Source organism: Phocoena phocoena, chromosome 10, assembly GCF_963924675.1.
Source record: "Phocoena phocoena chromosome 10, mPhoPho1.1, whole genome shotgun sequence".
In the NCBI taxonomy this organism is placed as follows: Eukaryota; Metazoa; Chordata; class Mammalia; order Artiodactyla; family Phocoenidae; genus Phocoena; species Phocoena phocoena.
The window spans coordinates 31914586-31940796 of NC_089228.1; the positions used below are offsets into that span (position 1 = coordinate 31914586).

Here is a 26211-nt window from a genome sequence, read left to right on the forward strand (position 1 = left end):
TTCCTATAACATGTTTATTTTTAGTATTTACTAACTAAATAAAATATTATTTTCAGCATTATACTCCCTGCGTGTAGGAAAGATATTCTTTGGAGTGAGAGCTACAATTAATGAGAAAAACTCATAAGTCAAGTTTAAAATAGATTGGTATGAACATTTTCATAGTTATAATGGCACTGACCTAAGTTTTATATGAAAGGTTGTGTTTCCTGAATAAGCTTTAAGTAGATGGCTGCTCATGGAAAACTTCTAATTTATGTTGAATCTGTGTCAGTTCAGAAAACTGTTTGGGGTTTTCAAAAAGATTTTTAATGAATATTTTGTGTTCTAAATTTTGCACTTTTTCATTTATCAATCCTATTAATTTTTTAGTTTTCTGAATTTCATTTATAATTTTAATCAGTTGATAATCTTTCACAACTGGAAAAATATTTTTAATTCATTTTGACTTTAAAGTAAATCTGTCTGCATTTCACATGGATAATTACACCAGTGATGAAGACATAGACAATGAGTTTGACACCCAGCTCATCATTCAACAGAGTTTACAGGATATTCACAAGCCGGAAACTACACAGCAGTCACCTGAAGATGAGAGGTAATGGTATCTCATTGGCAACATAGTATAAGTATTCAACAGTTGAGCCTTGTCATAAGCACCGATGCTAGTGTTGTGACAAAAACAGAAGAGAGGGTCAGAATCCAAGGAGCTGAATATCTATGAGACTTGATGTGTGACCAGACAGGAGAAATTTGGAAATAATTCAGAATTTAATCAGGCAGTAAAGAAAATAATAGCCAGGACATGGAAGCAACCTAAATGTCCATCAACAGAGGAGTGGATAAAGAAGATGTGGCACATATATACAATGGAATATTACTCAGCCATAAAAAGGAATGAAATTGGGTCATTTGTAGAGACATGGATGGACCTAGAGACTGTCACACAGAGTGAAGTAAGTCAGAAAGAGAAAAACAAGTATCGTATGTTAACGCACATATGTGGAATCTAGAAAAATGGTATCAGTGACCTTATGTGCAAAGCAGAAATACAGACATAGACATAGAGAACAAATGTATGGATACCAAAGGGGAAGGGGGTGGGGAGGGAGGAATTGGAAGACTGGGATTGACACATTGATATTATTGATACTATGTATAAAATAGACAACTGATAGGAACATACTTTATAGCACAGGGAACTCTACCTAATGCACTGTGGTAACCTAAATGGGAAGGAAGTCCAAAAGGGAGGGGATATCTGTATGTATATGGCTGATTCATTTCGTAGTGCAGTGGAGGCTAACACAACATTGTAAAGCAACCATACTCCAATAAAAATTAATTTAAAAAAAGAAAGAAAATAGTTGGAGGAGGTTAATAGCAAATATGGGTGAGGAGAGGCAGATGAGAAATCAGAAAGAAGAAATACATGAGGATATGTAAGACTAGAGAACACTAATGCATCTGTCTTTGGGGAGCTAAGGAAATGCATAAATCCAACCAAGACACAGAAACCTTAGTAGGGTAAAGTCTTTAATCTACTCAAATCAAAAGAAGTAATTATGTAAACTTAAACCCAGAAGAGACTAACCCCTTCTGAAGGGTGTGAACTCAGAGTTCTGGTATGACAACACTAGAAAAGGACCCCATGGATCCCTCAGTGGAGTAAGAGAATTGCCCTGGATATGGGCTGTCTGCGGCCAAGCACAGCTAGTCAAATGCTCTCTGGGTGATCAGCAACTTCAAGCCCCTGAGTAGTTACAATTATTTTTCAGGGGTATTAAACCCATTTGCTTGGGGTGGTGACCTCTATTTGCCTGATGGAGGTAAAATGGGATAAATGTGTTTTAACCCCAAGAGATTTTGTAATTAAATACAGAGATGTTGGAGTATATCAAACCTACAGTATTTTTTTTTTAAGTAACATACTCATGGAGTGATCACTGTGTGCCACACTATTCTGAGCATTTCATAAATATGTATTAACTCATTTAAATTCTAATTCTCATTACCTCTCTATGTGGTAGGTACTATTATTTTCCCCATTTAGAGATGAGGCGACTGAGGCATAGCATAGAGAAATTAAATGACTTACCCAAGGTCACAGAGCTAGTAAGTAATGAGCCAGGCAGCCTGGCTTCAGAGTCTGCATTCTTTACTACACTATTCCTACACTTTTATGTTAAATTTAGGAATAATCTTTAAATAGTTAAAAGTTTTGTAAATAAATTGGATTTCATTGGGTTACCTGTTGTATTAACCTTGTGATTAAACCTTGTGATTAACTTTGAAGTCATGATTTTAGGTTGAAAGGCATAAGAGATTTTGATTAAGAGTACTGAAATGTTTCAAAGAAATTAAAATTGACTACAGTTATAAATTTCAGTCATTAGACTTGCAAGAATTGTATGATACTTAGCAAGGCTTGCTGATTTGATCAGGCACTTGAAGGAATTAGGAAAATAGAATATACTTGAGACAGGAGCAGTAAAGCCCCCCCTCACCAAAAGATGTCCCAAGTCCTAATCCCCAGAACCTGTGGATATGTAACCTTACATGCCAATGGAGAATTAAGGCTGCAGATTGAATTAAGGTTGCTAATCAGTTGACTTTAAGATAGGGAGATTGACTAAATTTTATGTAGGACAGATTGGCTAAGGGAATTTATTTTTTTCAAGCTGGGTTCATTGAATAATCAAAGAAAAAGGGAAGGTGACAATCCTTATTTACTAGAGTTTAAAATAATATAAGTTGAGCTTTAAAACTTTAAATATTTTAATAAAAATATTACTTTAAAGAACTGCTAATTGTTTTTGAATACAGATTCTGATCATGAATATTTTTTAAAACTTACACCATGATTATTTACTATTTTTTTAAATAATAATTTTTGCTAGAATCATTGACATTATAGAGTGGCCATTTAAATTTTACCATGTGACAGTGTGACATTTCAGTCCTAGGCATGTTTGATTCAGTTCAGCAGACACTGATTGAAGGCTAACTGTAATCCAGGCTCTCAAAGTTCTTGCCCTAAAGAAGCTGATGAGGGAAGACACATGGGAGGGGAGTTTCCCTGGAATACATTAAGGGCCATACTACGTTTTCTTTTTCCTTTTTTTTTTTTTCTGAATATATATACATATATCTTTTATTTATTTATTTTTTGAAACATCTTTATTGGAGTATAATTGCTTTACAATGGTGTGTTAGTTTCTGCTTTATAACAAAGTGAATCAGCTATACATATACATATATCTCCTATCTCCTCCCTCTTGCGTTTTGAAGTATTTCTATTATGCCTCAGTCATTTGCCTCATGTGAGTTCATTCCTGGTTAACTACTATTGCCTTTACCCCTTCCTTTTGTTTTATCAAATGCCTTAGTTTTTTCCTCAGTTTTGGAATTACATTCATATGTTTTTTCTCTGCAGCTTTTTGATTGCAGACTGTAAGAGGATAGTTGAAACAATAGAGACAGTTAAGTACTCTTCCTATTCTATCCCCTTCAACTTATGGTAAGATGTAATGGTGACAACTGGTAGCATTTCCCCTCTAAGTTCAGGAAGCCTAGAAGCAGGATCTCCCAAGTGCCGAACACTATGGGGTCAACAGCTAATTGTCAAGAGTCTGATGGGGCCTTCCCTGGGAGAAACTACTTCAGCAAAACTTAGCAAACAGCTCCTGGGCTCCTCGGTGGACAGAGCTGTTTTCTGTGTGTAACAAGATGATGGGTATTCACAGGTCCAGGTGGTATGGAATGCTAGATGAAAGGCCTTACTGCTTGTTTGTCCTATGCCATTTAAATTTGTCTTTCATTAAAGGTAGTGCTAAAATATTGTTGTCTCATGCACTAACCTTGATGATGGAATTCAGAAGCAGTATGGGCTGCCTTGTATATGTGCCAAATGTGAATATGTTCTCATTTGACTTGTTAATAGGTAAGGAAGATGTATTGTCAGGGTTGACCAAGTACCGTTCTGCTTTTGATGAAGCAGATGAGATAGGCTGGCTTCCTCTCCATAAGGCTGCAGTGCAATTAAATAAGAACATTTTGGAAATAACCCTGAATGGTAAACTCCCTTTATAACTCTTATTGATGCTTCTGAGAAATAAATTTAAAATTTATTTCTGTATCTTAATCTGTGTGGTCTAATGGATTTATTTCAGCTTCAAAACCCAGTGTGTGGGAGCAAACCACCAACAATGGTGAAACACCACTTTTTTTGGCTGTCAGCAATTGCCTCTTAGAAAATGTCTGTTTTCTTCTTCTCAATGGCTGCAATCCAAATGCCAAGAATGTCAAAGGCAATTCTCCTCTTCTTACAGGTAAATTAACACGTTAGCTCTGGAGAACAGTCTGTGGCTCTGAGTGTCCTCCAGGCCCACGGGTTTCAAAGGCAGTTTCTTGTGCATAGTTGTAGCACTGTCACTCTGGTGCCAAATAACCACTCATGGGTACCTGACCCTCAAAAAGCTTTATATAGGCTGGCCTGTGTGGTGGCCTGAGGGAAAGTCTCTGCCCAATTATGAGCTGATCATTTTTACATGGTACCTCAGTTGAACAAGTTAATTCTGGTATAAGAAATATAGGAGAGGAGCAGAGTAGGAAGAAGCAGCCAATGGTTGGGTAAAGATGGCAGATTAAATATGAATGAGTATTTCTGCTGCCTCCTGAGTCTTCGGGAGGATTACAGTTCATCAGGTGTTTTAAAGGGTTAAGATACAAAGAATGGGAAGAATGGAAGAGGAGACAACAATAACATGATTTTTAAAAATCAGAAGAGCGGATGGATGAGTAGTAAGTGTCAAGAAAGCCAAATCTTAACTTGGAGTGGGGAAAGCCAAAAACCAGCACAGTTATATCAAAAGGCCTGGAAATTGTTGGCTATAGTTACCTCATGGAGCAGGGATGAAGGATGGGCAGCTAAAATAGAAAAATTGGTTGGAAACTATTAAGAAACAAGTAGTCAGGTATCTAGATCACTTCTCTCAATCCACCCTGCTGGGTCAGACCCTTCCCCCACCCAGCAGAATTTTGGAAGTTTTTTCTCTGAATGTGTGAGCAAAGGCTCTCTGGACTGGGGGTTATTTGGCAAGGGCAAGAATACTGGATTGAAAACACTGGAGGAATTAAGCACATAGGCTGAGATCTGCCAGTTCTTCACCAAATTCTAGAAAGCCGGCAGCTAGAACTTCTCCCTCCAAGAGGAGGCTTCTTTGGAGAATCTGATCAGCTCAAAGAGAAAGAACTAAAAATACTAAAACTGGAGGTTGCCCAACAAATAGCCCAGGCATATTAACCTACAGTTAAGACCACAGTCAATGTTTAGAATTTCCAGGCAGATTTTTAGTCCCCAGCTCTTAATCATGAGCAGACATCCAAGGACTATCTGAGGAAAGTCTTCAACAAACAAAGATAAACAACTTGGAGGAAACAGATTATTTAGGGGAAAATAAAAGGTAGGGGGAAATTATCATTAATTTCCTCAGAGAAATCAATGAAAATTAATGAACTAGCAGGACACTACTAAAAAAAAATGAAGAACAAAACAGAAAACACTCTTGAAAATTAAAAATATGACGGCAGAAATTTTAAAAAACTCAAATGCGAGGAGATAAAAGTTAGGAAAGCTTCCAGAAGAAGAAGATAAGAAATGAAAAATCAGTAAGAAGAATAACTAAGAGAACTAGGATGATAACTGAAGAGGAGCAACCTGTGAGTAACAGGAATGGTAGAAAGAGAACAGACAAAATAGAGGCAATATACCGTCAATGAGACAAGTCTAGAAAATTATTTCCTAAAACAAAGGACATGTTTCATCTTTCCAGAATGAAGGAGCACACAAAGTGCCAGCTCAATGAATTACAAAAGACCCAACACTCTTGGCGCTCTATATTCCTAGTCTTAGTGCAGTTATAGCCCTTGATATGGCTATAATTATATAATTACATTATAAATGGTTGTGAGCAGAATTCATACTGATTCAGTGTCTAACACCTAGCAAGATTCCCCAAACACAGCTGGTGCCAACAATTAGCAAATGGATAGGGAGATGGATAAATTAAGGTGCTCTAGAATCTTGAAAGACTAAAGATTATCATCCAATGCAAATTAACAGCAGAAATGCAGAAATGCCAATTAGAGAATATTGGTTAACAAAATGTGAGGTTAACAATAATTTCCTAATTATTGCTGTTTTTGTTTTTCCTCATGTAAAGCAGCTACAAACATTTCTAGGACTGTACTAGGTACTTAAGTTCCCATTTTCTTGAGAACATAAAGATGATAAATGAAAACTTTGTTTTTCAGCTACATAAGCAGCCAACAGACAATGAACAATTGGTCATGGTTTACAGAAAAGCAAATAGCCTATTGATGTAAAACACTATTAATATTATTTGATATATGCCTCATTTTACAATCCGTTTCCTAAACACCAAATGCTGGTACATGGGGAATAGGTAGGAAAGCCTGAGGGAAACTAGCTGATCTGATACTCTGGCCTTAATTTCCGGTTGAACATGATGCCTCCCTCACTTCTAATCTCTCAGCTGTTCTACAGGACTCCTACAATATGGCCGCCTTGCTGATCAGCCATGGAGCAGATGTCAATCTGCGGTGTGCCAACGAGAAGACAGCTCTCCACGAAGCAGCCAGGCTGGGCAGACGGGACATAGTGAAGCTCCTGCTGGTTTCTGGGGCCCACCCTGACCCAAAGAGCTCCTACGGATTCACTCCTCTTGCTCTTGCTGCCCAAAGTGGACACACTAAAATCATGGAACTATTACTGCAGAAAGGCAAGATTTTCCTATACAGTCAGCACACTACTAAAGGATAACATGACCTAAGCATTCTCCTCTTTCTGGAGAGCTTCAGTGTAATAGAAGTTAACATTTTATTTAAGCCTAACTTAATATTTTATTGAAGTGTGTGTTAATATTAGCTATTGAAAGAGCCTAAAATAGGGGTTGAATATTTCTTATTTGCTGAGAAGCAGTTTCCCTAAAATTACTAGGATGCAGGTTACTCTTTTATTTAATGTACCCTGACCATGTTAAGAGGATGGTTGTTTTTTGTTTAATTTTTTGTGTGGTGGTGTTCTTTTCTAGATTCATAGAATGAAACACTCCACAACATCCCCTTCACGTGTCTCTGCTTAAGCTAAGTTATGAGGCAGTCCAACCTGTTACCAGATGAATTAAGTTGTTAGGAAATTCTTCCTGATTTCTTCTCTTTGGGTCCCACTTCTCCCCTCTATTAATAAACAAAACTCTGAGAGAAGGGGAAGGCAATTTATATGTATTGAGTACTCTCTAAGCACCAGGTATTAAGCTACTTATTTTATCTCAAATAATCTTCTACAAACCCTGTAAGGTAGGCATTATCCTCATTTTACCCTTGAGGAAAGTGAGGGTCAGGGATGGTACCAGTTGTAGAACTTCCCTTCAAACACACCCTCCCCTGCCACCCGTGCTATAGCTGTGGCCATCTTAGATCCTGGTTTAACTGGCAGAGATCCTAGCTCAGAGAACTGTCTTTGAGGAGACCCTCATTGATGACACTGTTAGAAGAGCAGTGTAATATCTAAAGCTTTTTTTCAAAGAAGCAAATCTTTACCAAGATTTAATAAAGTCCCAATATTAGAATTATCTTCTTTATTCTCCTCCCCATTTGTATCCAGAAGTCTTATTTCTTTCTCTAACAATAGACGGTCCTGGTGTCCAATTTTCTAGACTGCAGGGACTCCTACATTTAAGAACAACTTTCTGCTTTTTAGACTTACCTAAATCTTTCCTATCATATAGGGGAGGCTAGTTCCCAATCAATGGCCATAAGACCTTTTAAGTAAGATGTTTTAAATGAGTGATACCAGAGATGTCTAAAGTTATTAGCTGGAATAGCAAAGTAAACACTGGATCCTTCATCTACACAAAAAGAGCAACCTTTTGTGTAGATCATTGATTAAAATATAAAGAAACAGGAGAGGGCTTCCCTGGTGGCGCAGTGGTTGAGTCCACCTGCCGATGCAGGGGACACGGCTTCGTGCCCCGGTCCAGGAAGATCCCACATGCCGCGGAGTGTCTGGGCCCGTGAGCCATGGCCGCTGAGCCTGCGCGTCCGGAGCCTGTGCTCCGCAATGGGAGAGGCCACAACAGTGAGAGGCCCACGTACCACACACAAAAAAAAGAGAGGCGACAGATTTTAAATCCTTAACCTTTCAAAGAAACCAGTATCGGTTGACCTCAGTGAGGTCAGTGAGGGAGCATTTCCCTTAGGTAAGCCCCTTATACAGTCATTTGCACATAGCTACTAAATAGAAGAGCCAAGCTTTGAACCCACATCTGTCTCATTCCAAATCACATTACTTTATTACCTTGCACTGCTAGAGTGGCAACATGGCATCATAGAAATAGCACCTGGGTCTGGCCCACCTGTATATGAATCCCGACTACCTTTCTTACTAGTTGTGCATCTCTGGTGAAGTAATTTAATCTCAATGAAACTCAGTTTCTTCATCTTAAAATGAAGATATTAGCATCTACTTCCTAGGGTTGTTGTGAAGTTTAGAAATTATTACATACATAAAGAAACCAGGGCTTCCCTGGTGGCGCAGTGGTTGAGAGTCCGCCTGCCGATGCAGGGGACACGGGTTCGTGCCCCGGTCCGAGAAGATCCCACATGCCGCGGAGCGGCTGGGCCCGTGAGCCATGGCCGCTGAGCCTGCGCGTCCGGAGCCTGTGCTCCGCGACGGGAGGGGCCACAACAGTGAGAGGCCTGCGTGCTGCAAAAAAAAAAAAAAAAGAAACCAGCACATAGTGAGTACTCATTACATGGGGGCTTATTAGACATTTCTTAATGCATTCTAGGAATGGGGTTCTGGGGGAGCCACTATATTCTTTTTTTTTTAATTTTCAAAATATTTTAATCCATTTACAAATTTTTCAATTAGACAAAAATATGCAGGAAGGGGTTATCTAATTGAGCGATGATAATCAGGACATATATATTATATGTATTAGCAAAAAATGTGAGTAACAGTAAAAGAAAAAACATGGTGCATATAATAGATTTCTCATAGTTCTACGTAGAACTTTCACTAAGAGAACACCCACCTAAAATGGATTATTCCTCATCAAATGCTACAGTGAGAATTCTTCTGTAGGAAGCATTTTATGGATTCCTTCCAGAACATAGAGAAGATAATCTGTCTTCTAGGAATTCATTTTCAAGATGGATTATTCAATGAATGGCATCATTTGGGTACCCCATTCTGCACTTGTTAAGGAGGGGACATAATTTTCCAAAGACTGAAGTCACTTTCATCTCTCCTCCTACGGTACAACTCCACTTAAGTCTGGAGTTTTGCATCTAAAACTATATGAGCTTTTAAGACTGAGATCTGATTCATCATAATCTTTTCCATGAAGAAAGATCTTTCAATTTCCTCCAAGTTGAAACAGCAGTAGAGTGCCATTCCATGTAAAGCACAATGACACCATATAAATTAGGAATAATATATTGAAATAGAATTTGTATGTGGATGATATTGCCAAAATAAAGAACAGAGAAGAACAAATGACTGTGATGAGCCAACATACACCTTAAATGGGCTTTGGCTTACTGCTTACACATGCAAGACAGTCAATAAATTATTAGAGTCCTTATATTCTGAAGATTATGGAGTCCACACTAAAGTCACTATATCTTTTTTATATGAGTTGTGAAGGTGCCCAGAGTGTCCTCCTTTTCTTTTGTCCATTCGAATGCTACTCTTTCTTCAAAGCCTTTACTGAGAGGCCTTCCACAACTGACCCCAAATTCCTCCCTCCTTCCTTCACCTCCCAGCCCTGCTCACAACCCCAGCCCTGAGATCTTCAAGAAGACAGCCTGTATCTGTACTCTTATTATCCACACCACTCACACAGCACTTAGCTTACAGGGTACTACAATATACCCTTTTAACTATCAGCAGTCCCTATCTTCAACTAAAAACAGCTAGTGTCTCTTAGTATGAACAGTCTCCTAGGAACAAGTTAAAACAGAACAAATACGCTTTTCCACCGTAAGATCTTCATTAGATGTCATGGTGACATAGTTCAACAGGATTGTTAGACCATCTTATAGTGTGTTATGAGGTAAGCGAGCTTTTGTATGCTGGTCTGGAAATAAAACCATCTTCTATAAAATTACTTCTCCTGGGATTTTTAAGTTAGAAACAAATAACTTACAAAATTACTCTGAAAGCCAACCTACTTATAACTTAGAGACTGCTTACACCATTTTCTCTCCCCAACTAGTTTGTAAACTGTCTGAGACAGGAGGTACATACTTTAGGTCTTTGATTCTTAGTGTTTTGCTAAAGTAGCTGCTCAATAATTGCTTTTTGGTAGTGGTGGTACACTTTTAAGAATACTTAAGCAATACGGTGGAAAAGACTCTTTGCATAACATCACTCTTTCTCCTTCTAGGAGCTAATGCTCTTGGTCAGGCCTCTGATTCTTCTTCCATCTTACTTGAAGCAGCTAGTGGAGGAAATCCAGACTCTGTGACTCTCTTGCTAGAGTATGGAGCTGATGCCAACATCCCTAAGAATTCAGGCCACCTGCCCATTCATGTGGCAGCTGACAGAGGCCACTTGTTGTAAGTTCAACTACATTATTGCAAATAATAGAAATAGTAATAGCCATGGGGTTTTGGAGGGGGGGCAGCTTCTGGGAATTTTATATTCTTCACCTCTGATCCTACAACTCCAACACCCCTTTTAAAGGTGAGAAACTCTTGACCAGCTAGAAAGTGGTAAATTCAGACATCCTCTGTAGACCCTGAAGAGACATAAAACTATTTTATTTTCAGGTCATTTGGCAATATGGGGAGCCTCAGGTTTCACTGACTGGGGTAATTCTGAGTTTTATATCTACACCTTAGTTTCATTTAACTTTACGTGGTATCTGAGTTTTTGGATGCAGGCCCATGCTTTTTTTTGGTTGGGGTGTCTAAAAACCAACTGATGCTAATACCATCCAGTGCTAGTATAAAGCAATCATATACAGGTCAATGCAGCATCTTAACAAAAACTATTTTTTAATGCACTTTGAAATTCTTTCTCAGAGCTCTGAAGATTTTGGTTCCAGTCACAGATTTTGCTGCCATTAAGCGGAGTGGCATCAGTCCAGTTCACTGTGCAGCAGCAGGAGCACACCCCAAATGCCTGGAACTTCTCATCCAGGCTGGATTTGATGTAAATTTCATGCTAGATCAGAGAATTCGCAAACACTATGATGACCACAGGAAGTCAGCTTTGTATTTTGCTGTATCAAATGGTGACCTCTCTTCAGTTAAGCTGCTTCTGAGCGCTGGAGCTCTGCCTAATCAAGACCCAGTTAACTGCCTCCAGGTAGCCCTAAGGATGGGCAACTATGAGCTGATAAGCCTGCTGCTACGGCATGGGGCCAACGTTAATTACTTCTGCAAAGTCAACCCTTTACATTTCCCATCAGCACTTCAATACACACTGAAAGATGAAGTCATGCTCAGGATGCTGTTGAATTATGGGTATGACACAGAGCGATGCTTTGACTGTCCTCATGGAGACAAAGTTCATCCTTTCTATACTTTTGTTGAAGGCTGGACATCTACAGTTATCAAAGATACTATGGTAAGTGCACAGTATCGGCTGTGTCACCCTATGTAGTCATTATCCGTGTCCCTGAACTACAGCAAAAGATAAAATTCCATCCCCTCCAGAAGCTCATGGAGGGAAAGATTTTAATATGATAAATATATGATAAAATAAACATGATAGTAGAAAGATGTAAAAGGTATAGAAACAGAGGAAAAAGTGATTTAACTCCAGTTAGGGAGTTTCACAAATGAAGCAACATCTGAACAAGGCTGTGAAAAATAAATGCAGCCTTATATACCAGTTATGTTTTTTCTTTGAAGAAGTGAGTTATCTAGCTAAAATGTTTCTGGGTTCCTGATACTTGTACCCCTAGGTTTTTGGCTCTAACATTTGATTAATGGATTTCTTTGGTCACATTTTGATGAAAAAAGGATCACAATAAATATAGTTGACCACTCTCTTCTTGAGACATTTTTCTCTTAGCTGTCATCACACCACAGTCTCCTATTTTCCCCCTACTTAATTGGTCACTTCTATTTTCCCCAACTTGAGCTGTTCCCCTGATTTTTCAAATAGCTGCCACCCTTCAGGTCTCATTTCAAGTGTTACCTCCTCAAAGAGGCCCTTCCTTATGCATCTTACCTAAGGTAGTTCTGTTCCCTAATCATTCTCTTTAATGCTTTTCATTTCTTTTACTTATCGGTTTCTGAAATTCTTAATATTTTACTGATTAATGTATCTCCCCCACAAATACATGAATGTAAGCTCTTGTTCACCACTTTCCTCAGCCTACAGATCTGTGCTTAGCACACAATAGATGCACTATAGATACTTGAATTCATATTATTAAAATCTGAAAATATAAATAAAATGGAGAAAGAACTTTGAGTCAATTCTGAAAAGGAAAATATTTTTATATTGTATATTACTTTTAGGTTATGATTAATGTAGGACTTGGTATTTAAGCAATATGTCATCTTGTATTATTTCCTGACTTTTCATATAGTATTATTTGCCTTCTTACATGGGCATCTTGTGTAAGGACATGTAAATTACTTAAAGGCAGAAACTATCATACGTTTCAAGTATGAGAGTGGGAATAGGTTATGAATGATAGAAAACCCCAAATAAGAGAGGCTCTAATAACATGGCTTACTTCCCTCTCCTATAAATAAAGGCGAGAGTAAATAGACTTCTAATTGGACAGTTCCATGATTCACAGGAGAAACTCACATCCACAGTCCAACCAGCAGGAAGGCAGGCAGGAGGAAGCAGCACACACCTTGCTCTTCCTTTAACAGCATTCTGGAAGTTGCTCACACTTCCATTGACATCTCATTGGCTAGAACTTAGTCAGATGGCCACATCTAGATGCAAGTGAAGCTGGAAAGGTAATCTTTATTCCACACAGCCATGCAGGCAACCAAAGGGGATAAAAGCTATTAGGTAACAGTCTGTTTTAAACCTTTGTATCTTATAAAGTTTGGAAGACTTGGTAGTAAATATTTTTCCAAATGTTAGAGCTAAGAAATATTTTCTTGTTCAACACCTTAGTTTATAAATGAGGAACTTCAAACCTTGGTTCTTGACTCCGAGTTTAGTGTTCTTTTGATTACTGTGTTAAACCACAGATACTTAGTTTTCCATTTACTTTCATAGTTCTGATTTTCTTCCTCAGTTCTGCGAAGTAATAACTTTGTCATGGCTGCAACATCTCTCTGGAAAGGTTGTTCGAGTGATGCTTGATTATGTTGATCAAGTTAGGATCTGTTCAAAGTTGAAAGCTGTGCTCCAAAAACAGAGGCTCTGGTCAGAAATCCATTTTATCTTGAGTGAGTATCTTTCTTTCTTGACGATTCTTACCAAAAAATACTAACTGAGCTCTTATTTCTTTTGTAGAACATTGTTCTCTTCAGTTAAAAGCTTGACCTAAAGAAACCAAGAAAAATACTATTCCTATCTAAAAAATGTTACCATTTATAACTGCACTTAATTTGTACTTACTACCATTTCCCAATAGATAAAATCTGTTAGGTAATTATTTATTATATAGGTAGATAATACTTTTCTTCTGGTCCTATGGTACACCATAGACACAGGAATTAAAAACTATGAAATGGCACTAAAAACAGGGATGAGAAAATGCTAAGATCTAAGGCTACAGAGGATATTAAATGACCCTTCAAATCAAATTCTTTCACAGTAGCACATAAGTCAAATTAAGAAGAATTTCTTTCATATAATTTCCCCACAGGTAGTGATCTTTAGTTTTTAGCCTGACCCCAAGGGGCAGAACAGGGGGTTAATACACACAGATGTAGGAGCTTTAGGTCTCACAGGCCAGACCCACAACTGATGCCAGTCTTTGGACTCTTAACGTGACATGGCTCTGAAACCACAGCTACGAGATCTGCAGTGAGAAGTGGAAAGCTATTTCCCAATTACCTTTTCCATTTAGTCACAGCAAATGAAAATCTTGGTGGCTTAAGTATAAAATACATTTGCTAAAGATCACTAAAAAATGAAGCAATTCTTTCTTTTGGATAATGTGCCTGTTTTTCATTTTAGCAAACCCTCGCTCCCTGAAACATTTGTGCCGCCTCAAGATCCGGAAGTGTATGGGACGTTTACATTTGCGCTGCCCCATCTTCATGTCATTTCTTCCGTTACCCAATCGTCTAAAGGCATATGTCCTTTACAAAGAATATGACCTTTATGAACAAGGAATTTTCACAGGAACCTGGTAATCAAACTATTCTGGATGAAAAGGTATATAATTCCGCAGATGTCTTTCTTAAAATGTGACTTGTTACATTGATTCATATTGCTCACTTTACCTAGCAACTAAAATCTCAATGCAGTCTACATTCTTTAAAAAGTCACTCTGAACATAGCCTCTCAACAGATGGCTGGCATTCTGAAAGGCAGTTTTGTAAAAATAAAACCCAAACAGTAAAAATTTCAATTAACTAAGATACATCAGTTCTAATGCTGTATTCATCTTACATTAAATGTATAAATCCACGTTTCTACATGCTCAAAATAATAAATGCTACCTCTGATAATTCAAGATAATTCTGAATTAACAGTAATCCTTCTTACAGAGAAGTACATATATAAAATGTCTTAGTGACTGCAATGAATAAAGTATTGACCCCAGTACATGACCCTAAAATTAGCTGTTCTTGTACAAAAGTCCCAAGGCCAGCTTAGTGTCTGTTTACTTGCAGAGTCCATTACTGAGGTAATTCAGTTAATTGAAAGAGAACCTTCAATTGCGAATTCATCATTAATGGGATACATGCGTTCCTTCTTTCTACAAAACCCTGGCTAAGGGTTGCCATTTATTGGTTAATGTGATCACTACAAGTGTTTTCGAATGGATGATGGCTTATGATTCCTGTACTGAACCTAGTCGACTACTAGACACAGAGGAGGGGCTCACTGATAGAAGCAGTTATAGGTGTTAGTTTAAAATTTTATTTCTATATATTCTATGTTGCATTTAAGTACAGGTTTCTGTATGTGGAAGCGAGGAAAGAAACTAAGAAGACATTCATTCAGCCATACCTGTGTACCATTACATGGCACATCAACAGAGAGAACAGAGAGGCAGGATGATGACCACAGGCCCAGTCAGTTATAGCTTGATGTTTATATGTTTAGTCTTAGCATACTTTTTTTTTTAGCATAATATAGTCCTTCTTAAGGAAACTGAAGTTATATGATTTCTTTCTGATGTAGGAATTCATGGCTATACAGACTATTTCAGTAAGCACAGACTTAAAATTACTAATAATACAGTTTTCACATAAAAAATTTGCAAAATTAGCTGGCATGAATAGTTTTTATTTTTTTTAAATCAAATTGTTGTGTCTGTTTATAAATGGGTGCTAGATTATATGTATGTCGATACACAAATATATTTAAGATATACATGCACCTAGATAAATTACATAATTCTGAAGTTAATTTCATCCACTCCCTGGACCTTCTACAAGTGTATACATTTTATAAAATTCAAAACAAATTAAAACAAACTGCCAGTAGAAGAACAGAACTTGGTAAGTGCTACAGGAAACCATAAAGAGCACAGGGGATGAATATGCATTAGTATTAAAACTACAGGCCCAAGCCACTTAAGCTGGTGTACACAATAACCTGACCCTTTAAATTACAGGAATTTCTTTGAATAGGACCCAACATAGCAAGTATACATTGTAACATGTCTAGGGTAATTATTGAAAATTCTCTTAATTTTTCTAAAGGAAAAAAAGTCACTAGATATGAATTAGTATTATTTCCCCATAAGTGACATTTTTTTCCCATTTTAGCTGTTATGGAATTGCAATAGGGTTAGATGTGTAATAACAGTATCATAACAGATTAAGAAAAAGTCCAATTGTTTTATAAGCATCATTTGAAATTACTTGGAGAAGTAAAATTCAGAGTATATATCAAATATTTCATACAAAAAAGACTATAAAAAAATCATGGACTTTATTATACATTAAAAATATCCTAACAGCATATTTCCTGAAGCCTTGTCAGGAATACTTATTTTGACAAAATGAAAAAATAAGTTCTTCACTCCACATGTATACCACCATTACATAAAGTCGAGTTTTTCAAATTTAATTCTAAAGGGAAATGAAGCATAATTTTTAATTGTATATGCATGATTAACAATATCAGTGAAATATGAACCAATTCACTTACATTACAAAATCACCAAATATACAAAGTGGTTTTGCACATTAGTTATAACTTAATCCCCAGTTCTCATATTAACCTAAGTAAATTACACGAGTACAGCCACAAGAGATTAGTTAAAAAGTATAATATAGTTCCAGTTTCAAATTATTATGTATTATTAATTAATACGGAAGAAAAAAATCTCATGAAAGAAAAGTAAGCCGAACTTGATAAAAATAAAGTCAAAGGCTTGCTTGCTACAATCAGTGTGTTTGAATATTTAAAGTACAGTTTGGATGCTAGGAGGCTGTTATCAAAACCAATGTTAATATTTTCATTTTATTAATTTGGGTGGCAGAGGTTTTACAAAACACAGGCTCTTAGGGTCTGTCAGCAGGTATAAGAAGATTCAAATCTTAAATACTTGCAGTTCCTATATATAACTCAAAATTAACTCAGATGCCTTTACCACATATGATTATATGTTATGTAGAATGGTATGCACACCCTACTATCCTTTCCTCAAGCATAAAAGTAACATAAATTTACCACCCCTAGACTGTGGAATCTGAGAATTCTTTTGAAATTAAACACAAAGTAATCATTGTAAACATGGCAAAAACTAGACTGGGGACTGTGTTCAAGGCAACAGTTTTAGTCCCTTGTTAGCAAGTTTTCCCAATTTTACAAGGGGGAAGGAATCATCAGTTTCCTATCTATTGATCTATTCACTACCATAGTTACAAAAGTACTGTTGACATAGGTAGCAAGAGTGCCTAGCAGAATTAAGTAGACTTAATTTCTTTCCTTTTAAAGAATCAGTTTTGTTAATTTCTAAAACCATTAAGTGCAAATTCAAGTCTGAGAAAGATATCCCAAAATCTAATTCAATCACCACCAAAACATCCAAAAGCTTGAAGGGATTTCAAAGGGTAACAAAGACCAGCTTTAACATTACGCAGAAATCCATGGGGAGCCTTCCTTAAACAAAACACAGAATTTATTAAAGTTGATCCTTAAATATCTGCAGTAATGGAATTGTTCATATGGTTCTACGGTAATGGAACAGAAGTTGAATCATCTAAAATTGTTAAACCCACACATAACTTCTATTTGGCACTGGAAAGCACTTTGGTCTGACCTATAGACATGGGTGTATTATTGTGGAAATTCCTATCAAAACATGACGTAAAAGGAACCACAAGTCGGTCCAGCATCCCTAAGTCTGCCAGTACCCCTAACTTTAGCCTACACTTTGACCCAGAGTGCTCACCAAGGGCTGTAGTACACTACCATGCAAAGCACCAGCCTAGTAAAACTGCCTCCTAATGCTGACCACCTTCCCTGCACGGTGGCTGACAAGTTACACCTGAACTAAGTGAGGTGACAACTTTATAGTAAAAGACTTACTGAAACAAAAAGCTTAATAATTCTCAAAAAGGTCTTAAAAGCAGGACCTGCCATGACTAAGCAAATGCTGACCACAGAAGAAATTTCAATTTCTACAAAAGGAATGATACACAAACTACTGTGAAAGCATTCCCTTTAGCAAGGACAAAATAAACTTTTTTCAAAAAGTATTCCATAAATTTCTACTTTTTTACTATATGTTTTGGTAACATAAGGCTTCAAAATAATGATTAAGTAATCATTATTCCCATTTGGCACATGGCTAAAAAAAAATCATGATCCTATATATAATTATCTATCCCATTCCTACAGAAAACAATGTATATACAGTGTGAAACACCCACACTATATTGTGAGAACTATATGCCATTTCTAAATCAGAACTAAAAAGAAAAAACTATATGTTAAATAACAAAAGGCTTTTTCCCTTGTAAAATTAGTCTTAGTGGCTAATCTCTTGAAAATTTTAAATGCATGACTGTGTAAAATATTTTATTCAATATATTTAACTTGGCCATATATACTTTTACATGTGAAACACAGGAACATAATTTTATCAGCAATGTTAAAAATCCAAGTTAAAAAAAAAAAAGTTTTGACACAGAATTAGGCAGTAGAGAAACGTCATTTTAACCTTGGCACCAGGTTAAAATCCTTCCTGGGTTGACTCTCCTATAACAAGCACTCAATTGCTTTTCAGTCTTTCATGGAATTAGACCTTTCACTCTACTTATTTAAAGAGGACAAGTATTTACAATAATTAGTGCAAATTATTCTATTCTCATATATTATTTGCCTTCACGGATATAAAGTGATGATCAGTATTTTATAAAAACATGGAATTATGAAAATACTGTGGGCTATCAGTCTGAAATTTAAAAGATTACATTTTTAAACTAAATTCTGAGAATTTTTAAGCAGGAAACAATTGCTATAGAACTTCTTTCTAAATGTCACTTGATTTTCAATAAAAATTATTTCACACAATGCAGAAAATACAATGTATCCTGTAACAATATCTTTACATGTTAAATCCTAATCTAAAATGTATTTGAACAAAAAAAAAAATCCCTTTTAATAAATTCCAAAATCTTATTTTAACCATTACTGCTCTGCAGCAACAATTCAAGTCCCAACCTGAGAACTAAGAATGTGATAATAAAATGCCAAGGGCTGTAGCAATCTTGAACTGAAGACACTTAAGCTTCTTTCCCACTGGCATCAGGTGTAGTACATCAGAGAAATGCGAGCAATCCAAGAAAATGCCCTGAAATCAACAGTACCACCTGCCACAACTTGAAACCTTAAGTCTAAAATCTCTATTCTAATTATTTTGTAAAAGTTCTATTGCACATTTAACATTGTTAAAATATTTGCAAACTTGTAGAATTATCTGTATAAGGATTTTAAACCTATTCAGTCAAAAGCTTCCTCACTGCCAGCAATTGTTCCTAATGAAAGAGAGGGAGCATATCCATGAATACCTGAAGCTGAAGAATAAATGATTTCTTATGGTCACAGCCAATTACAATGCAAGGTAATAAGTTCACAATTTGAAGGAAGAACAGGCTTGAGCAACTGTAATTCCTCAGCAATCTACTTCAGGGATATGAATAGGTTTCTTTTAGACATGTGGAATTTGAAGTTACTGCACAGTATATTATTTCTAAGGGAAAAAAAAATCAATGCAAACCTAAGTTATCAAGGTCAGTCATAGTTTAAAAAATGAAGTTAAAATAAACAAGCAAATATAAATTTTAGTCTCCTTGATAGTTCAGCATTGTTGTTACCTTGTGCCACTTCACCACAGAAATTGTCAACAAATTCAAAGGGGTGGGGGGCGAATATCAACCAAAAAGTAAGTATAAGTTTATGCTTCTGATTCTCTCTTCTTTCCTTCTTCTCCCAAATCACTCTCTTCTGACTGGCTACTGCTAAGGACAACAAACTGCCCCTCACTACTGGCTTGGTTTGGTCTACTGGAAGCAGCTATCAACCGACTTTGTTCTTCTAAGTCCTAGTGGAAAAGACAGAAAAGAAACTTAAAGTTAATTGTTTGCAATCAAATAGGAAACTAAGCAGTTAAATACATACTTGAGAGCCACTTCAACTCTTCTGTCATAAATATGTATGCATAATTCTGGCAACTTACTGAAAAGAAAGACTACACACAACCAATGCAACACCAAAGTAAATTTTGACACTTTTCTAGAAAGCCTATAAAAGCCAACATGTCACTCTTCTCCATTTTTATGGCCAACAACTTACATTCAAGCCATCATTATCTCTCATTATAAACTACAGAAAAGGCTCATAATGAATCACTCCACATCCCCTCCCTTCCCTCTCTCTAATATATATGTATGTATGTGTCTGTGTGTGTGTGTGTGTGTATACACACACACACAACTACCATTGATGAAAGCCATATATATATCTCCTCTCAAAAGACCTACTTTGACAGAGACAACCTTCCAACCTCTTCTGGAATATGTAGTATGTTTGCTAAATAGCAAGTCACACTACATGTCAATATAACTATAATGTAAACATTGTATCAGAAGACAGATGTCAGGAATTCCCTGGCAGTCCGGTGGTTGGGACTCCGAGCTCTCACAGACAAGGGACCTGGTTCAATCCCTGGTTGGGGAACTAAGATCCCACAAGCCGTGCAGCACAGCCAAGAAGACAGATGTCATCCTTTTCTACTATGCTATGAATCATCTGGTTATGTATGAAGTGGCTGAGCAAGTAGAAACAGACCTTCACTTGAAAATTCCAATATGAAAGTCACAGTGCTGAATTAAGGAAACTTCATAAACATCATATCTAGTCAGAGAAGATCTAGACATTAGGACTGCATACCTTTTCAATTTGTTTTTGTTTACTGAGTTCTTTCTGTTGCTTCTCTTTTACTCTCTCTATTTCTTTTTGTTTTTCTGATGCCCTGCGATCCTGAAGACCAGATGAATACAACTAATGAATTAAATATGAAATAACTTTAAATTTTAACTTGTCAATTAATATTACCTTTGTAACCTTTTCAAATTATTATTTGCATTTATATGAGAAAGCACACCAAAAATTTACATTCTAATGTTAGCCATTTATCCAAATTCTAAATGCTATGTATCAGCAATAGCATCTATTGTTAATCTTGCATAGCAAAATCATTTTTATTTACTTGCTAATATGAAAGATCTTATATTACTTTAGTTAACATTCTTGGATAATTAAGTGTCTTGGATTCTTACCAGTTCTGCATGCAAAGCTATCTGTTTTGCCAGTCCAACAGAATCACAAATCTAAAGGGGGAACAAGTAAGAAAAACTCAGGCAGTTCTTATACATCAAGTATCCAAATGGCTGATGTAACTAGTTTTATAACTCATTTTAATACACTGCTTCAAACAAAAGCTGATTTAAGAATGTTCCAGTCCCAAAACCAATCCTTTGTGTATTTTCTTCAGAGTCTGTGAGCTCCCACTGCTGGCTCTCATCTCTTTCACATACCCCACTTCTTGTTATCTCAGATTCATTACTGAGATGGTAAAGTTGCAAAGAAGAAAGCAAGCAGCTGCTGCTGCTACTGTAAGATGAAGACATTTGGAAATGGCTGATTATGGGAATATTTTGCATTCCCAGGATAAGTTAACAAAGCCAGAAGATTGCAACAGCTATCAATGGCCAGGAAGATACAGGTTTGTGGAGTCAGATGGCCCAACCCATCAGCTCAGCTCTCCTCAAAACAAGAGGCTTTGGTCAAGCAACTCAGTTGGACTAGGCAAAGTTTGGGAGTTTTTCTCCAGAAATCTTAGTAAGAACTTTGACTATGACATGTATTTCACAACAAACACATTTTGAAAAGCCACGTACCTTTTCACCCTCATTGTTTGATTCAAATATATAGCAGACTGATGACAGATTACTTTCACTTCTCCCTCCTGATGTCCGAAGAACAAATCCAAAAAGTCTCTTATTTTCCTGGTGTGTAGCATACAAAACTACACTGGGTAATGGAAACTGCCACAGAAAACATCAGAAGCAAACATGAAATTTTTCAAACCATTAAAACAGCCCTCTTATATATGACAAACTCATGTACTAAGTTGTTTAATATCCTAAATAGAACATTAGAGTCAATTGTTTTTCTTAACCGAATGGTAATCCAAGAACAAACAATGTCATATTTGGTTTGGATTGTCAGGAAATTAAAAGGTTGTTGAATACTGAATTTGTTTTATTAGTCATTAACACATTTTACAAATTCAAATTCAGTAACAAAAATGGTCTATATTATTAAATGATTAAATAGAAGCACATGCCTGCAGCTATTTCAAAACAGATAATTATAAAACAAACCCAATCATGTTGGCCTTTTAATCCCTTAATTTACTTTTTAGTTTCTTTAGTGTATGATATATGCTTCCTAACTGAGGGCTAAATATAAATACTAAGTATCACACCAGATTGCATTGATTCTTTAAATTACATGGAATGTTACAACTTTTTTGTAGAGATAGCCATAGACTCAATTATAACACCCTAAAGACCAATCATAATTCATGCTACCATATCTGAATATACAGAATCAGGATTATTATAAAGATGTAAGATGTGTATATGTACAAAGAGACTTAACATAAAGCTTTAAACATTGCAGAACTCACCATGAGCCTTGTAACTTGTGTCTGTGGATCAATTAACCTATAATAATAATTAAAAATTTGGGAGACAAATTTTAATTAGGCTAAAGTTATGGAAACATTTTTTCCTACAGTTTTTTGAGGGACAGGTTACTACTTACTTTAAACAATCACAAGAGACTAATAAATGTGATTCTGTCATACGAAAGATGTTGTGGATGGCCCGGGCAGCTAAGATTTGGCGCATTGTTTCATAAACAACATCTGGATTGTCATCTGATTTCACCTCCATAGAACCAAGGAATCGGACAATAAACAACTGATGAAGAATAGAATCTACAACAAAACAAGGTACATTATGTATTTTTAAATCCCAAATTTCTTTTCCTAAGGAATAAAATACACTGCTTTCTTTAGGTTTTCCAATGAAAAATTCAACACAGCAGAAGCATTTAGAAATAACTCCTAACTACAGTGTTCATCTTATAGAAAAATTAAGATCTCAAACTCAAAGAGCAAAAGGTTATGCTTTGGCAATTGGTACTTCTGAGTTAAAAAGAATTCCTTTTACTATGCTTACAGCTTTTCTGTAAGTCTGAAATTATATCAAAGTAAATAGCTATGGGAAAAAGAAAAAAAAAAGTTATGCTCCAAAACCAGAAGAAAACAGCTGTTAGGAAAAGGTCAAAGGATATCTTATGGAATGAAAATTTGACTATGAGGTCAAAAGTATCATAATCTATAATTTTGTGTGAATAATGAAATCTTAAGTTTGATAAAGTTCTGTTATTTAAGTGTACTATGAGTGAAAAGAGAAAACTGTGAAGTACAGATACCATTAAAACAGCATACAGCAAAACAAATGTAAACATCAAATTCTTCACACAGTTTACTGCTCTGAGAATTTCTAAAATATAAGAATACTACACTTGTTTTACCTTCAGTTTCAGATTTTGTACCTCCTCCAGATTCTCCAAATGGATTTGTACGCCTGAAAAGTATTTTAAAAAATTATGAACCAGAGGTCAGTTACCATGAGCCACATGGAAGGAATCTCAATCATTGAACCCAGGGTTAAAAACTAAAAGTCACAAAACCTTGTACACACATTTTAAAAAAGCTCCAAAATACCCCTTCCTGTTAAGGAACACTACTGATGACCAACTAACTTGTGATGAAGGCCTCTGCCCTCACACTAAGTTAATAGGCTGAACTCAAAGTTGCTATATTTAGAAGATGTGGACAGATTGCATGTTTAGCCATAAACACACAAAAATCAACATTATAATAAAACATGTTGCAAAAGTTCTTGAATTTAAATAAAGTAGGACAGAGGAATGGCTAATTTAGCTTCAACTTTAGGTACATGAGAAAAATGCCAGGAATTTCCTTGGATTGTAAAAAACCTTTTTTTAGGTCCTCTAAGTACATGTCGCAAGTTAACTAAGATAATTTGAACATTTTCTAGTTTTAAACCTGTATTTCTCAAGACATACGTAACAGAATGCAAGAAGAAAAGCTAACTAGAGATGGAAGCTACCTCCCTCCTTAGTGTGCATGGCTCATGACACACCCACAACGAAGGAAGAAAAGTACAATCTAAAGTAGGTTTTATAGACAAACAGAGAGCTAAGTGGTTCTAAAATAACACTGGCTTTAAGATAACATGAAATTGATCTCCCTAATACATGTCTGACCTATCATATCAAATGCTAAGTATATTTCTGTGATCAAGAGTAAATTATCTTTTCTTGGTCACAGCCAGGTATATCCAAATTACTACATTATCAGTTTATTAGGTGCCCCACCTACTTAATAAATGATTTGCCTTAAGCCACGTTTCCTTCATCCATAGCCAAAGAAAAATTTTACCTGCTTTGACAAGGATTTCTCATTATATAAACAAAAGATAATTCATTAATAATTCATAGCATGACAATGTTTTAGTTCCTTCCTGGAGATTTCTTATTCTGACACAAGATAACTTTTTTTTTTTTTTCAGTTGCGGCATGCGGGTTTCTTAGTTGCATCATGTGGACTTCTTAGTTGTGGCATGCATGCGGGATCTAGTTCCCCAAACAGGGATCGAAGCCAGGCCCCCTGCATTAGAAGCACAGAGTCCTACCCACTGGACCACCAGGGAAGTCCCCTAGATAACGTTTTCTAATGAACCTGTAGCACATGTATGACTCTCAAGAATTTAAAAAATATTGTCATGATGTAAAAATAGGACTGTCAACTTTCTTCTGTAATTTTAAGAGTAAATACCTTAGAAGTAGATCTGATAAACAATTCAGAATTGAGTATTTTTAAAACTAAATTATCTTAACTCATTTAACTGAGGCAAAAAACAGAGAAAAGCCTGCATGATTCTTCTTCAACTATCAAAATTCTGTTAGGTAATTAAACAAAGAAAGTAAAACATAGCTGATGCACAAGGTATATGAGAGATGGCTCTCAACTGTAGAAATTGGCTCATAAGCCTTACAGCCCTACAGACCTTCCTATTACCCACCTGCCTCCCTGGCCAGAGGCTTTTGCCTGGCCAGGCTGATCTTCACACACAGGAGAAATGATGTCAAACTGTATTGGGGTGTCTGGAGCAACGAGAGAATCTAGAGAGAGGGCAGCCAAATTTGTGGACTCAGATCCTATGGATCCTGAACTGCTGGTTCGAGCTGTCAGTGGCCGAGATTGTCTAAGCACAGAAGAAAACAAGAAGGCATTGCATTTAGTTTTCTCTTTTGGAAATTAAACACTTAAACTATGAGAAAAGAAAATACAATTTTATAAGTCGATGAGAACAAATTTTAATAAACACAATCCCAAATCACAGCTACTTTGTCAAAAGACTTTATCAAAAGACTTTTTCTTTCCAATTACTAAACTCAGAAACGTAAATCACTTTAACCTAGAGATAAACACAAGGGAAATTTGGAATCATCATTTATTTAGCACTCTTGCTGGTAAATTTACTGATTTGAAATACATTTTCTAGAACTATTTCGTACTAATGTAACTAGCACTGCTAAAATCAAAGTGTTTGCTAACACTTTCAATAGCCCATATAGTTCTTTAAAGAGCCCAGAGACTGGTAACTCACCCTGCTGGCCGCAGGCTCTCGTGCCTCTGCTGGAAAGACGGGGAAGGAGTGACAGCTTCCAAAGCTGACTGATTTACCCGTGCAGCAGTTTCCTATTTTTTTTAAAAAAAGGATGAATTAGTAAAGCAAGAAAACCAAAAGTTTAAATATAACTCTCTGAACTGTCAGAATGTCCCTGAGTTACACTTAAAATGTAAATTGAAGTTACTAAAGTTGTTCCACATTCTCTTGTCTTAGAATTAAGACACATAATTAACTTCACAACATTATAACTTAAGTTTCCTCTTACTTCCTGTAAATCTAGGGGGAAAATCTGATTTTTTTCTACGAATATACATAATAGGAAATATTTTTTCTTTAAATTTTAACTATCAAATTTTTTTTAGATTAAGGTTTGTATTGCTAGCGCCTAGTACAGTGCCTAGCATATGGGCACTCAAATTTGCTAAATAAAGAAATTTAAAAGGAGTAGGAAACAGTCACAAAATATTAAAGTATTTTATAACCATGATCCTGAAGTTTTCATGATTTTCCGGAATGTATTTATGCTCAGTAATATCTGTGTATTTATTAATAAAGTTATCATGGATATTTTCAGCCAAATTTGAAAAAAGCTTTCCATAAGAAATATTTTAAAACTTATTAAATAATTTAAAACATTATTTAAAACACAAGCTAAATAAAATAGCATGTACATTAGAAAAAATAATCACAAAACATTTTTGCACT

At 36.1% G+C, this 26211-nt stretch overlaps 2 protein-coding genes across 2 annotated transcripts in view; one reads left to right on the top strand and one right to left on the bottom strand.

Moving 5' to 3' along the window:
• The first annotated feature begins 476 nt into the window (after positions 1-476).
• On the top strand, positions 477-15012 carry ASB14 (ankyrin repeat and SOCS box containing 14). Its single transcript, XM_065886138.1, has 9 exons — positions 477-598; positions 3437-3481; positions 3942-4075; positions 4173-4331; positions 6558-6803; positions 10476-10647; positions 11116-11662; positions 13308-13461; positions 14198-15012. Exons 1-9 carry the CDS (start codon positions 477-479, stop codon positions 14374-14376), a joined length of 1758 nt encoding a protein of 585 aa, XP_065742210.1. The 3' UTR covers positions 14377-15012.
• Positions 15013-19435: 4423 nt separating this feature from the next.
• APPL1 (adaptor protein, phosphotyrosine interacting with PH domain and leucine zipper 1) overlaps positions 19436-26211 on the bottom strand; it is a 28280-nt gene continuing 21504 nt past the window's right edge. Inside the window, exons 14-22 of the mRNA XM_065884708.1 lie at positions 25483-25574; positions 24895-25077; positions 23318-23370; positions 22541-22715; positions 22404-22440; positions 21610-21756; positions 20989-21039; positions 20600-20689; positions 19436-19751 (exon numbers count right to left, since the gene is read on the bottom strand). Of these exons, the coding sequence (XP_065740780.1) occupies positions 19605-19751; positions 20600-20689; positions 20989-21039; positions 21610-21756; positions 22404-22440; positions 22541-22715; positions 23318-23370; positions 24895-25077; positions 25483-25574 (975 nt within the window). The 3' untranslated portion in view covers positions 19436-19604. The remainder of the gene's footprint in view (positions 19752-20599; positions 20690-20988; positions 21040-21609; positions 21757-22403; positions 22441-22540; positions 22716-23317; positions 23371-24894; positions 25078-25482; positions 25575-26211) is intronic.

Coding starts and splice junctions, on each gene's coding strand:
- ASB14 (XM_065886138.1), top strand. CDS start 477: ATGGATAATTACACCAGTGATGAAGACATAGACAATGAGTTTGACACC. Junction 3,482..3,941: donor ATAGTTGAAACAATAGAGAC/AGTTAAGTACTC, acceptor TGACTTGTTAAT/AGGTAAGGAAGATGTATTGT. Junction 13,462..14,197: donor AGAAATCCATTTTATCTTGA/GTGAGTATCTTT, acceptor TTTTCATTTTAG/CAAACCCTCGCTCCCTGAAA.